The 14,709-nt window shown below is 42.9% G+C and overlaps 1 protein-coding gene across 1 annotated transcript in view; it reads right to left on the bottom strand.

The window, feature by feature from the left end:
• The window catches only part of LOC124272240 (cytoplasmic FMR1-interacting protein-like), a 47,514-nt gene that overhangs the window by 24,772 nt on the left and 8,033 nt on the right, over positions 1-14,709 (bottom strand). Inside the window, 9 exon segments of the mRNA XM_046707395.1 lie at positions 632-846; positions 2,126-2,203; positions 3,869-3,985; positions 4,546-4,594; positions 4,596-4,747; positions 8,518-8,625; positions 12,152-12,377; positions 13,150-13,331; positions 14,587-14,688. Of these exon segments, the coding sequence (XP_046563351.1) occupies positions 632-846; positions 2,126-2,203; positions 3,869-3,985; positions 4,546-4,594; positions 4,596-4,747; positions 8,518-8,625; positions 12,152-12,377; positions 13,150-13,331; positions 14,587-14,688 (1,229 nt within the window).

The raw sequence follows: 14,709 nt of genomic DNA, 5'->3' as shown, positions 1-14,709 counted from the left end.
GTAATTATGTTTGGACCAGACAAACCAGTGACTGGCATCACGAACCATCAATCCATACGGTATATGATCACATCAAGGTATATCGCAAGCCTGACCATGTAATCCAATAAATTACTGCTTTCAACCATCATATGTTACAAGGTACTATTCTTACACCATGTATTATAAAGAACTAATTATCTCCATGTATTATAAAGAACTAATTATCTCCATGTATTATAAAGAACTAATTATCTCCATGTATCATAAAGAACTAATTATCTCCATGTATTATAAAGAACTAATTATCTCCATGTATTATAAAGAACTAATTATCTCCATGTATTATAAAGAACTAATTATCTCCATGTATTATAAAGAACTAATTATCTCCATGTATTATAAAGAACTAATGATCTCCATGTATCATAAGTACTAATTATCTCCATGTATTATAAAGAACTAATTATCTCTATGTATTATAAAGAACTAATTATCTCCATGTATTATAAAGAACTAATTATCTCCATGTATTATAAAGAACTAATTATCTCCATGTATTATAAAGAACTAATTCCATGTATTATAAAGAACTAACAGATATGCATTACCTAGTACCCCAATATTATCTATTATCCAAGCAGTTACTCACACTTTGATGACATCATTCTTCTTCTTGATGGACTTCCTGAGTGGCTCCCTGAGTACCATCTGTACAAAGTCCTGCAACTCTGTATAGATGTGGCGCCGAATGGCATCCATGAACACCGACTCCATCCTGGCCATCAGGAGTTGCAGCCCTTTGATCATGGCTATCACTTCAATTAGGGCAAATTTCTCATCCTTGCTGTAGTTGTACCGAGTAGACTGAAAAACAACACATTCTGCTCAGGATTGCATCACAGAGTGAGTATATACAGATATTTATCTCGAACTGATCAGAGGACATTTTCTCCTGCAGCAAAAAACAATAAAACTTCCCGAACTAGAATAAAACATTTAACAATTTTTTCCCAATTTGACTGTCAAGGGCACTAAGGTTCTCTGGAGAAATCGACAACACAACTGTTTAATTGTGAAAAATCTTGTTAATATGATTCATGTAAAAATATTTCTGGACTTTTTGCTGAATATCAATACCTATCCCTTAAAAAGACTGCCTATTTACCTGTCTAAAATCTGAAAACTAAGGCATCTTGAGAGCATTATCAGTCATTATGCAATATCAAAAAGAGAGAGAGAACAGGAGAGCATTGTCGTGAGATGACAATCGTAAGTCTATGTTAAAATATGGGAGTTACGATCAAGCCACACGCTTTTATGTGTGGAGAACAATGGTTATGGCAAAATGAAACAATGGATGGCATTCTGTATGGCTGAAACACTGGACTTCTTGTGTCACTTCTTGTGTCATTCTCTTTTCATATGCCACAGACCCTTGAAGGTCCGGGTTAGAATATTGATCTTCAGTAACCCATGCTTGTCGTAAGAGGCGACTAACGGGATCGGGTGGTCAGGCTCGCTGGCTTGGTTGACACATGTCATCAGTTCCCAATTGCGCAGATTGATGCTCATGATGTTGATCACTGGATTGTCTGGTCCAGACTCGATTATTTACAGACTGCCGCCATATAGCAGGATTTGATCAACTCACTCACTCATATGCCACAAGTTTTTTGTACTTCAGGAACAAATCATTATCAATACTATCTGAAAATGTAAAGCCGAAAGTGGGGTAAGGTGAGGTGAGATATGGCGAGATGAGATAGGGATCATAGGTGAGGTATGGGATAGGTGAGTTGGGCGAAATAGGGACAAATGATTTGAGGTGAGGTAAGCTGAGGAATGTTCAAGTGCAGTAGGGGTAGTTGAGGTAAGGTGAGGCTATACAGGGAATAGGTGACGTGAGGTGAAGTTAGACAGGGAATAGGTGAAGTTAGGGAATAGATTAAGCAAGGTGAGGTTAGGCAGGGAATAGGTGAAGTAAGGAGAGGTTAGGCAGGGAAAAGGTGAGGTAAGGAGAGGTTAGGTGAGGGTAAGACAGGAAATAGGTGAAGTAAGGTGAGGTATAGTGAGGTGAAGAGAAATAATAACAGCATTCTATGAACAGTAACTTCACTTGAACTGTAGACAGAAGACAACTTACCCTCTCGTACTCTTCCGCATCTTGTGGGCACAAAGGATTCTGACGAGGATCAGTCGGGTTGAGCAGCTTCCATGAATACTGGAGACAAGTGGCAAGTATTAAAACACAGTGAATTGAGCCACATCGAACCAGTATCACACTTACATTACACCTACAGCATGTACACTGCAGATCACAGTTACATTACACCTACATGATGTACACTGCAGATCAGTTACATTACACCTACACTATGTACACTGCAGATCACAGTTACATTACACCTACATGATGTACACTGCAGATCACAGTTACATTACACCTACACCATGTACACTGCAGATCACAGTTACATTACACCTACACCATGTACACTGCAGATCACAGTTACATTACACCTACACCATGTACACTGCAGATCACAGTTACATTACACCTACAGTTACATGTACACTGCAGATCACAGTTACATTACACCTACATCATGTACACTGCAGATCACAGTTACATTACACCTACATGCATGTACACTGCAGATCACAGTTACATTACACCTACATCATGTACACTGCAGATCACAGTTACATTACACCTACACCATGTACACTGCAGATCACAGTTACATTACACCTACACCACATACACTGCAGATCACAGTTACATTACACCTACATCATGTACACTGCAGATCACAGTTACATTACACCTACATCATGTACACTGCAGATCACAGTTACATTACACTGCAGATACACCATGTACACTGCAGATCACAGTTACATTACACCTACATCATATACACTGCAGATCACAGTTACATTACACCTACATCATGTACACTGCAGATCACAGTTACATTACACCTACATCATGTACACTGCAGATCACAGTTACATTACACCTACATCATGTACACTGCAGATCACAGTTACATTACACCTACATCATGTACACTGCAGATCACAGTTACTCACGTACACTGCAGATCACATCATGTACACTGCAGATCACAGTTACATTACACCTACATCATGTACACTGCAGATCACAGTTACATTACACCTACATCATGTACACTGCAGATCACAGTTACATTACACCTACATCATGTACACTGCAGATCACAGTTACATTACACCTACATCATGTACACTGCAGATCACAGTTACATTACACCTACATCATGTACACTGCAGATCACAGTTACATTACACCTACATCATGTACACACTGCAGATCACAGTTACATTACACCTACACCATGTACACTGCAGATCACAGTTACATTTACACATACACTGCAGATCACAGTTACATTACACCTACATCATGTACACTGCAGATCACAGTTACATTACACCTACATCATATACACTGCAGATCACAGTTACATTACACCTACACTATGTACACTGCAGATCACAGTTACATTACACCTACACCTACACTGCAGATCATGTTACATTACACATCATGTACACTGCATCACAGTTACATTACACAGTTGCACACAGTTACATTACACCTACATCATGTACACTGCAGATCACAGTTACATTACACCTACACCATGTACACTGCAGATCACAGTTACATTACACCTACACCACGTACACTGCAGATCACAGTTACATTACACCTACATCATATACACTGCAGATGACTTTCACGTCAGAGTCAGGCTGAAATCATCTTCCCTTATTTTAATGCGAGACAAATGGCACTGCTAGTGATGTTGACTGACTACAAAGTACTGCCACTGACCAGTTCCATGACCTGCTGTGTCCAGGCTGATAGCAGCTGCAGTCCGCGGAGCGCCAAGTCTGTCAGTTCCTTGTTCTCCGCATCCTTCCGCGGTTTCTCCCTAGTGGTAGTGATGGCCTGGAACAATCACACAGTCTGAGTTATACGTAACGGACTGGGTCAGTTAATACCACAAGTTTGATTAGATTTGATTTTTTTTCACAAATAAACAGGAAAACAATGTCTACAGTAGTACTTAGCAACAGTCTCCACATATGTAGAGGGAAAGGTAACTTTCTGAAAGAATCCTAAAACGCGACTGAAGGCAAGGTCAGGATAAGGGCTCTTACAAATGCTTTGGTTGGTTGGTTGGTTGTTGTTTAACACACTCAGCAATATTCCAGCTATATGGTGGCAGTCTGTAAATAATCAAGTCTGGACCAGACAATCCAGTGATCAACAGCATGAGCATCAATCTACGCAACTGGGATATGATGACATGTATCCTGTTAGTCGCCTCTTATGACAAGCATGGGTTTCTGAAGACCAGTTATAACCCAGATCTTCATGTGGTGCAAAACTTGAACAACCTGAACTGAATTAGATGCAATAAATAGATCATGGACATCCACAACAATATTATCAACCAGTTTCAATCCTGAATGCTACAGTTCTGTCTGTAAGGTGACAGTGCTGACCTCGTTGCTGTGACGAGACAGCTGGCTAATGAACTGCATGTGGTCTTCGGATGGCCTCTAGGTTGACCAGCAGGTTGGACTGTGGGCTGGGCTGGCTGGACTCACAACACGGCCACTTCGACGGCTCGAACACCGCAGCATTCTTGATGAAGTGGAATGGAGCTATCTGCATATCTCCATACAGTGGCACAACCTCCAGTTGCTGGAAATAAGATCATTACAGCGTTGGTATAAATATGTAAATATTTGTAATACTGGCATCTGCATTGCAATATGTATTTGGAGCGATGTTTTGTAGTGATGGTTTCAAGGATACAGTTGGAAGGTCATCATATAAGGAGATAAGGTCAACATGAAGGAGATAAAGTGATAAAGTCAACATGTAAGGTCATAATATAAGGAGATAAGGACATCATGAGAGGAGATAAGATCATCACATATGGAGATAAGGAGATCATGTAAGGAGATAAGGTCATCACATTAGGAGATAAGGTCATCACATAAGGAGATAAGGTCATCACATGAGGAGATAATGTAATTATGAAAGATAAGGTCAACATGTAAGGAGATAAGGTCATCACACAAGGAGATCAGGACATCACATAAGGAGATAACGTCATCACATGAGGAGATAAGGTCATCACATAAGGATATAAGTACAACACATATGGAGATAAGGTCATCATGTGAGGAGATAAGATCATCACATATGGAGATAAGGTCATCATGTAAGGAGATAAGATCATCACATATGGAGATAAGGTCATGTAAGGAGATTAGGTCATCTTGTAAGGAGATAAGGTCATCACATGAGGAGATAAGGTCATCACATGTAAGGAGATAAGGTCATCACATATGGATATGAGGACAGATAAGGTGATAATGTCATGACAGAAGATAAGTACATCACATAAGGAGATAAGGACATCATGTGAGGAGATAAGGTCATCATGTAAGGAGATAAGGACATCACGTAAGGAGATAAGGACATCATGTAAGGAGATATCAGGTCATCACATGTGAAAGGAGATAAGGTCATCATGTAGGAGATAAGATCATCACATATAAGAGATAAGGTCATCATGTAAGGAGATAAGGTCATCACATATGGAGATAAGGTCATCATGTAAGGAGATAAGGTCATCATGGAGGAGATAAGGTCATCATGTAAGGAGATAAGGTCATCATGTAAGGAGATAAGGTCATCATGTAAGGAGATAAGGTCATCATGTAAGGAGATAAGGTCATCACATAAGGAGATAAGGTCATCATGTAAGGAGATAAGATCATCACATATGGAGATAAGGTCATCATGTAAGGAGATAAGATCATCACATATGGAGATAAGGTCATCATGTAAGGAGATAAGATCATCACATATGGAGATAAGGTCATCATGTAAGGAGATAAGATCATCACATAAGGAGATAAGGTCATCATGTAAGGAGATAAGGATCATCATATAAGGAGATAAGGTCATCATGTAAGGAGATAAGATCATCATGTAAGGAGATAAGGTCATCATGTAAGGAGATAAGGTCATCACATAAGGAGATAAGGTCATCATGTAAGGAGATAAGATCATCACATATGGAGATAAGGTCATCATGTAAGGAGATAAGATCATCACATATGGAGATAAGGATAATCATCACATAAGGAGATAAGGTCATCATGTAAGGAGATAAGGTCATCATGTGACATAAGGAGATAAGGTCATCATGTAAGGAGATAAGATCATCACATAAGGAGATAAGGTCATCATGTAAGGAGATAAGGTCATCACATAAGGAGATAAGGTCATCATGTAAGGAGATAAGATCATCACATAAGGAGATAAGGTCATCATGTAAGGAGATAAGGTCATCATGTAAGGAGATAAGGTCATCATAAGGAGATAAGTCATCATAAGGAGATAAGATCATCATCATGTAAGGAGATAAGGTCATCATGTAAGGAGATAAGGTCATCACATATAAGGAGATAAGGTCATCATGTAAGGAGATAAGGTCATCATGTAAGGAGATAAGGTCATCACATAAGGAGATAAGGTCATCATGTAAGGAGATAAGGTCATCACATAAGGAGATAAGGTCATCATGTAAGGAGATAAGGTCATCATGTAAGGAGATAAGGTCATCATGTAAGGAGATAAGGTCATCACATGTAAGGAGATAAGGTCATCACATAAGGAGATAAGGTCATCATGTAAGGAGATAAGGTCATCACATGAGGAGATAAGGTCATCATGTAAGGAGATAAGGTCATCAAGCATAAGGAGATAAGGAGATAAGATCATCATAAGGAGATAATCATCAGGAGATAAGGTCATGAGGAGATAAGGTCATCATAAGGAGATATAAGGACATCATGTAAGGAGATAAGGTCATCACATGAGGAGATAAGGTCATCACGAGGAGAGGAGATAAGTCATCATGACAGGAGATAAGGTCATCATCATAAGGAGATAAGATCATCACATAAGGAGAGATAAGGTCATCATGTGAGGAGATAATGTCATCACATGAGGAGAGATAAGGTCATCATAAGGAGATAAGGAGATAAGGTCATCACATGAGGAGATAAGGTCATCACGTGAGGAGATAATGTAATTATGACAGAAGATAAGGACATCATAAGGAGATAAGTCATAACATGAGGAGATAAGGTCATCACGTGAGGAGATAATGTAATTATGACAGAAGATAAGGACATCATAAGGAGATAAGTCATAACATGAGGAGATAAGGTCATCATCACATAATGAGGAGATACATCATGTAAGGAGATAAGATCATCACATAGGGAGGAGATAAGGTTATGACAGAAGATAAGGACATCATAAGGAGATAAGTCATAACATGAGGAGATAAGGTCATCACGTGAGGAGATAATGTAATTATGACAGAAGATAAGGACATCATAAGGAGATAAGTCATAACATGAGGAGATAAGGTCATCACGTGAGGAGATAATGTAATTATGACAGAAGATAAGGACATCATAGGGAGATAAGGACATCATAAGGAGATAAGTCATAACATAAGGGATCATCATCATAGGAGGAGATAAGCACATCATAAGGAGATAACGTCATCACTTGTGGAGATCAAGTCATCATATATGGAGATAAACTAATTATGTAAGGAGATATGGTCAACATGTGAGTGAGTGAGTTTGGTTTTATGCCACTTTTAGCAATATTCCAACAATATCACGGCACCAGAAATGGGCTTCACACATTGAACCCATTGAACCCATGTAGGGACGAGCGAACGCTTTAACCACTAGACTACCCCACCACCCAGACAAAGAAGGACGCTTAAACTTTCCTTACTTGAAGGGACTGGGTCCGTCAAGTGGAGCGGCATAACGAGCCCTGTCAGCAACACGACGAGCATAAGCCTGAGTGTAGTCACCGAACGCCTCGAAGGCAAGAACCTTGCATTTATCGCAACAAGACTCTCATTTACACTGTCCCATACACTCAACACAATACCCATGTGGATCACTCGCGGAGAACATTTTATTACATCTGGGAGCATTTTTCCCTCTTCTTTGGATGGTCAACTTTCCCCATGTTGTAGACTAAGTTGAAAACGTTAAGCAAAGCAAAATACGTCCACACTTGTGTGCGACAAGAAAGAGAATGATGATTCGGAGATAGTCACGTGGGCAGCTAGTGGTGCATGCCGCATGCTTTGCATGAGAGCTAGGAAGTTGTCTTATAATGAGGGTAGCATGAAGTGCTTGGGCGGATGGACAAGAGGGCCTAGGAAAAAAGTTTAACATCGTTCCACTCAGTGTCGAATCAAGAGAGAGAAGTGCATACCGTGAGATAGGATAAGTTTAAAAATATGAAACAAAAACTAAGACTAAGACTGCCCCACACTCATTTTTTTAAACACAGTAAACTTGAGCAACCTGCTTCATTAGTACTGAGAGACCAGGAGCTAGCATCTCCCTGCTCACCTTCAGAATCTTGTCTATTTTGCTGATGTTGATTCTCTTCTTGGCATCCATCTTGTAGATGTTGATGCCTTCTTTGGAGTTCATCAGAAACAGCCCAAAGGCCATCACCTGAAACAACATTACACAAATACAAAATGATGTGCAGGTGTTCTTCTACAACACTGGTCAAACTCTTGACCAGCACTTACCTACTGATCTACAGGACTTCTACTAGAATGCACTTGTGAAGGTCTGGGCTTGAATTGATCTTCAGCAACCCATGCTTGTCGAAAGAAGTGACTAACAGGATCGGGTGGTCAGACTTGGTTGACACATGTCATCGGTTCCCATGCTGTTGATCACTGGATTGTCTGGTCCAGACTTTATTATTTACAGACCGCCGCCATATAGCTGGAATATTGCTGAGTGCGGCGTAAAACTAAACTCACTCACTTACTAGAATGCTGAGCAATCAGTTTCAACTCTTGCCAACCAGTTACACGAGTTTATATAGAACACTGGGCAAAAATATCCACTCCACGTCCTAAACATTGACTCCACTGCACCATACACAAATTCTACATTAAATGTGGAGAATACTAGACTCAATCTGGTCAGTTAGTGACATCACAGATCAGATTTATTGCACATTTTATATCATGTTCACTTTGTTGTTGCACACCACTCAGCAATAGCCCAGCTATATGATGGTGGGATGTAAACAGTCTTGACCAGATAATCCAGTGATTGATATTATGAGCCATGATGGAGATGTCAGTATGATGACAAAGTCAAGCCAGTCACTGAACCTGACCACCTGATCGATCACGTCACCTCTAACAACAAGCACAGGTTACTGGAGAAACATTCAAACATGAAACCCAACAGGGAAGCCACAGTCCCTGAATCAAGATATAACCTAGCTAACATGACCACGACCACCTACATTCACCAGCATGTACTTCTCACTGGGCTCCAGGAACATCTGGGCTTTGTACAGCCACAGACAACAGGCACTGGGAACTCCCTGTATCTAGACATAACATAGCTAACATGACCACCACCTACCTTGACCCCCACTGGGCTCCAGGAACATCTAGGCTTCGTACAGTCACAGACGACAGGCACTGGGAACTCACTGTATCTAGACATAACCTAGCTAACATGACCACGACGACCTACCTTGACCCCACTGGGCTCCAGGAACATCTGGGCTTCGTACAGTCACAGACGAACTCCCTGTATCTAGACATTACCTAGCTAACATGACCACGACCTACCTTGACCCCCACTGGGCTCCAGGAACATCTGGGCTTCGTACAGCCACAGACAACAGGCACTGGGAACTCCCTGTATCTAGACATAACCTAGCTAACATGACCACGACGACCTACCTTGACCCCTACTGGGCTCCAGGAACATCTAGGCTTCGTACAGCCACAGACAACAGGCACTGGGAACTCCCTGTATCTAGACATAACCTAGCTAACATGACCACGACCTACCTTGACCCCCATTGGTCTCCAGGAACATCTAGGACTTCAGACAGCCACAGAGGACAGGCACTGGGAACTCCCCTGTATCTAGACATAACCTAGCTAACATGACCATCTAATCGACCTACCTTGGACCCCAACTGGGCTCCAGGAACATCTGGGCTTCATTACAGCCACAGACAACAGGCACTGGGAACTCCCTGTATCTAGACATAACCTAGCTAACATGACCACGACGACCTACCTTGACCCCCATTGGGCTCCAGGAACATCTAGGCTTCGTACAGCCACAGACAACAGGCACTGGGTACTCCCTGTATCTAAACATAACCTAGCTAACATGACCACGACGACCTACCTTGACCCCCATTGGGCTCCAGGAACATCTAGGCTTCGTACAGTCACAAACAACAGGCACTGGGAACTCCCTGTATCTAGACATAACCTAGCTAACATGACCACGACCTACCTTGACACCCACTGGGCTCCAGGAACATCTAGGCTTCGTACAGTCACAGACAACAGGCACTGGGAACTCCCTGAATCTAGACATAACCTAGCTAACATGACCACGACGACCTACCTTGACGCCCATTGGGCTCCAGGAACATCTGGGCTTCGTACAGCCACAGACAACAGGCACTGGGAACTCCCTGTATCTAGACATAACCTAGCTAACATGACCACGACGACCTGCCTTGACCCCTACTGGGCTCCAGGAACATCTAGGCTTCGTACAGCCACAGACAACAGGCACTGGGAACTCCCTGTATCTAGACATAACCTAGCTAACATGACCACACGACCTACCTTGACCCCCACTGGGCTCCAGGAACATCTGGGCTTCTTACAGTCACAGACAACAGGCACTGGGAACTCCCTGTATCTAGACATAACCTAGCTAACATGACCACGACCTGCCTTGACCCCCACTGGGCTCCAGGAACATCTGGGCTTCATTACAGCCACAGACAACAGGCACTGGGAACTCCCCTGTATCTAGACATAACCTAGCTAACATGACCACGACCTGCCTTGACCCCACTGGGCTCCAGGAACATCTAGGGCTTCAGACAGCCACAGACAACAGGCACTGGGGCTCCCTGTATCTAGACATAACCTAGCTAACATGACCACGACCTACCTTTGACCCCCACTGGGCTCCAGGAACATCTAGGCTTCAGACAGCCACAGACAACAGGCACTGGGAACTCCCTGTATCTAGACATAACCTAGCTAACATGACCACTCACGACCTACCTTGACCCCCACTGGGCTCCAGGAACATCTAGGCTTTCAGACAGCCACAGACAACAGGCACTGGGAACTCCCTGTATCTAGACATAACCTAGCTAACATGACTATTTTACCTACCTTGACCCCCACTGGGCTCCAGGAACATCTAGGCTTCGTACAGCCACAGACAACAGGCACTGGGAACTCCCTGTATCTAGACATAACCTAGCTAACATGACCACGACCTACCTTGACCCCCACTGGGCTCCAGGAACATCTAGGCTTCGTACAGCCACAGACAACAGGCACTGGGAACTCCCTGTATCTAGACATAACCTAGCTAACATGACCACGACCTACCTTGACCCCCACTGGGCTCCAGGAACATCTAGGCTTCGTACAGCCACAGACAACAGGCACTGGGAACTCCCTGTATCTAGACATAACCTAGCTAACATGACCACGTACCTACCTTGACTCCCACTGGGCTCCAGGAACATCTAGGGCTTCACAGCCACAGACAACAGGCACTGGGAACTCCCTGTATCTAGACATAACCTAGCTAACATGACCACGACCTACCTTGACCCCACTGGGCTCCAGGAACATCTGGGCTTCATACAGCCACAGACAACAGGCACTGGGAGCTCCCTGTATCTAGACATAACCTAGCTAACATGACCACGACGACCTACCTTGACCGCCACTGGGCTCCAGGAACATCTAGGCTTCGTACAACCACAGACAACAGGCACTGGGAACTCCCTGTATCTAGACATAACCTAGCTAACATGACCACGACGACCTACCTTGACTGCCACTGGGCTCCAGGAACATCTTGGCTTCGTACAACCACAGACAACAGGCACTGGGAACTCCCTGTATCTAGGCATAACCTAGCTAACATGACCACGACGACCTACCTTGACCAGCATGTACTTCTCACTGGGTTCCAGGAACATCTGAGCTTCATACAGCTGCAGACACAGGTTGACGATGTCTGCCAGCAGGTCTTCATGGCCGGGGATCTGGGCCAAGTTTTCCTTCACTGTGGACCGGATCTTGTTCTGGGTGGCCAGGTTAATGGACAGGTTCTGAGACTCCTGTAGAACATTTGGGTCGGCCATAACCTTGAGGAACTGGGCAGCTCTGCAATATTGGAGAAATCACATGTGGTCATCTATTGAATCTGTTTGTCTGTTTCCTGTTGTTGTTATGGAACATCTTGCTCAACAATATTGAAGCAATATAACAGCAGTCTGTAAATAAATCAAGTCTGGACCAGATAATGTGATTGTGATGATAAGCATCCGTCTATCCATCAGGATACGAAATGCAGCAACCAAATCAGCAAGCCCGACCATACGATCCCATAAGATGCCTCTAACAACCAGGAGGCTTTCATCATCATCATCATCATCATCATCATCATCATCATCAACCTGTGAAGGTCCGGGTTAGAATATTGATCTTCAGTAACCAATGCTTGTTGTAAGAGGCGACTAACGGGATCGGGTGGTCAGGCTCGCTGACTTGGTTGACACATGTCATCGGTTCCCAATTGCGCAGATCAATGCTCATGCTGCATCATCTGGATCTGTGTCCTGGAAAACTGTACAATAGAATTTAGATACCTCCATCACTTTAGGCTCTCTCTCAGCCTCAGCTGACACTTGGTGATGTAATGGGAATACTGTAAAAAGTGGCGTTGGGACCGTGGCGTTAAACCCATCTCACTCACTTCTGTTGCAGCTCATGGGATCATCATCACCACCACCACCACCATCACAATCATCAGCAGCATCAGCATGATAAGGCATATTCATCAAAGATGCATCTAACCATGACACCATCTTCTAACTGCTGAATATGATCACAAGCCTGTTATACATGATCTACAGGACATGCATGATGTATTTACCTCCTGTATGCAGAGTAGTCATTCTTCACACTAGCCTTCATGTTCTTAAGCTCGTCCAGTTCAGCAAACATGTTAATGAACTTCCCAAGTGTCAGCAGATATGCTTCAGACACAAAATCATTCTTCTTTTCCTTGTGGCACAAACGGCGAACCTCATCAGAAAATCTTTCAATGGCTCTTTTCTGAAAGTACAATGAAAATTGTTGATTATAAGATTAACATTTGCATGTTATTTATACTCCCACTAGAAGTGGGAGATTACTATCCTGTCGCTCCACAAGTAACCTATATGTCTGGAAATGCATGTTTACACACCTGTGGCTCCACACTGTACATACTTTGAAGTTAACACACCTGTGGCTCCACACTGTACATACTCAGCCGTTTACACACCTTTGGCTCCACAATCCTACATACTTTGAAGTCCATACACCTGTGGCTCCACATCCTACATACTTTGAAGTTTACACACCTGTGGCTCCTCATCCTACATACTTTGAAGTCCATACACCTGTGGCTCCACATCCTACATACTTTGCAGTTTACACACCTGTGGCTCCAAATCCTACATACTTTGAAGTTTACACACCTCATCCTACACACTTTACACACCTGTGGCTCCTCATCCTACATACTTTGAAGTTTACACACCTGTGGCTCCACACTGTACATACTCAGCCATTTACACACCTGTGGCTCCACATCCTACATACTTTGAAGTTTACACACCTGTGGCTCCTCATTGTACATAATCAGCAATTTACAAACCTGTGGCTCCACATCCTACATACTTGGAAGTTTACACACCTCAGGCTCTCATTGTACATACTCAGACGTTTACACACCTGTGGTTTCACATCCTACATAATTTGAAGTTTACACACCTGTGGCTCCTCATTGTACATAATCAGCAGTTTACAAACCTGTGGCTCCACATCCTACATACTTTGAAGTTCACACACCTGTGGCTCCTCATTGTACATACTCAGACGTTTACACACCTGTGGTTCCACATCCCACATACTTTGAAGTTTACACACCTGTGTCTCCTCATTGTACATACTCAGCTGTTTACAAACCTGTGGCTCTGCATCCTACATACTTTGAAGTCCATACACCTGTGGCTCCTCATTGTACATACTCAGACGTTTACACACCTGTGGTTCCACATCCTACATACTTTGAAGTTTACACACCTGTGGCTCCTCATTGTACATACTCAGCTGTTTACAAACCTGTGGCTCTGCATCCTACATACTTTGAAGTCCATACACCTGTGGCTCCTCATTGTACATACTCAGACGTTTACACACCTGTGGTTCCACATCCTTCATGCTTTGAAGTTTACACACCTGTGGCTGCACATCCTACATACTTTGAAGTTTACACACCAGTGGCTCTATATCCTACACACCAGCAACACCACAAACTACATACCTGGAAGTGCATGAAGTCAGTCAGTCTAGACACCTGCGGCTCCAGAACCTCCACAATCTTCTGGTAAATCTGTGTCCGATTCTGCTGGTCATTGCTTTTTACCTGGATAACAACAAACATGAT

Source organism: Haliotis rubra, unplaced genomic scaffold (assembly GCF_003918875.1).
Source record: "Haliotis rubra isolate DU_JTF1 unplaced genomic scaffold, ASM391887v1 Scf168, whole genome shotgun sequence".
In the NCBI taxonomy this organism is placed as follows: Eukaryota; Metazoa; Mollusca; class Gastropoda; order Lepetellida; family Haliotidae; genus Haliotis; species Haliotis rubra.
This window is presented reverse-complemented; position numbering and strand designations above follow the sequence as displayed.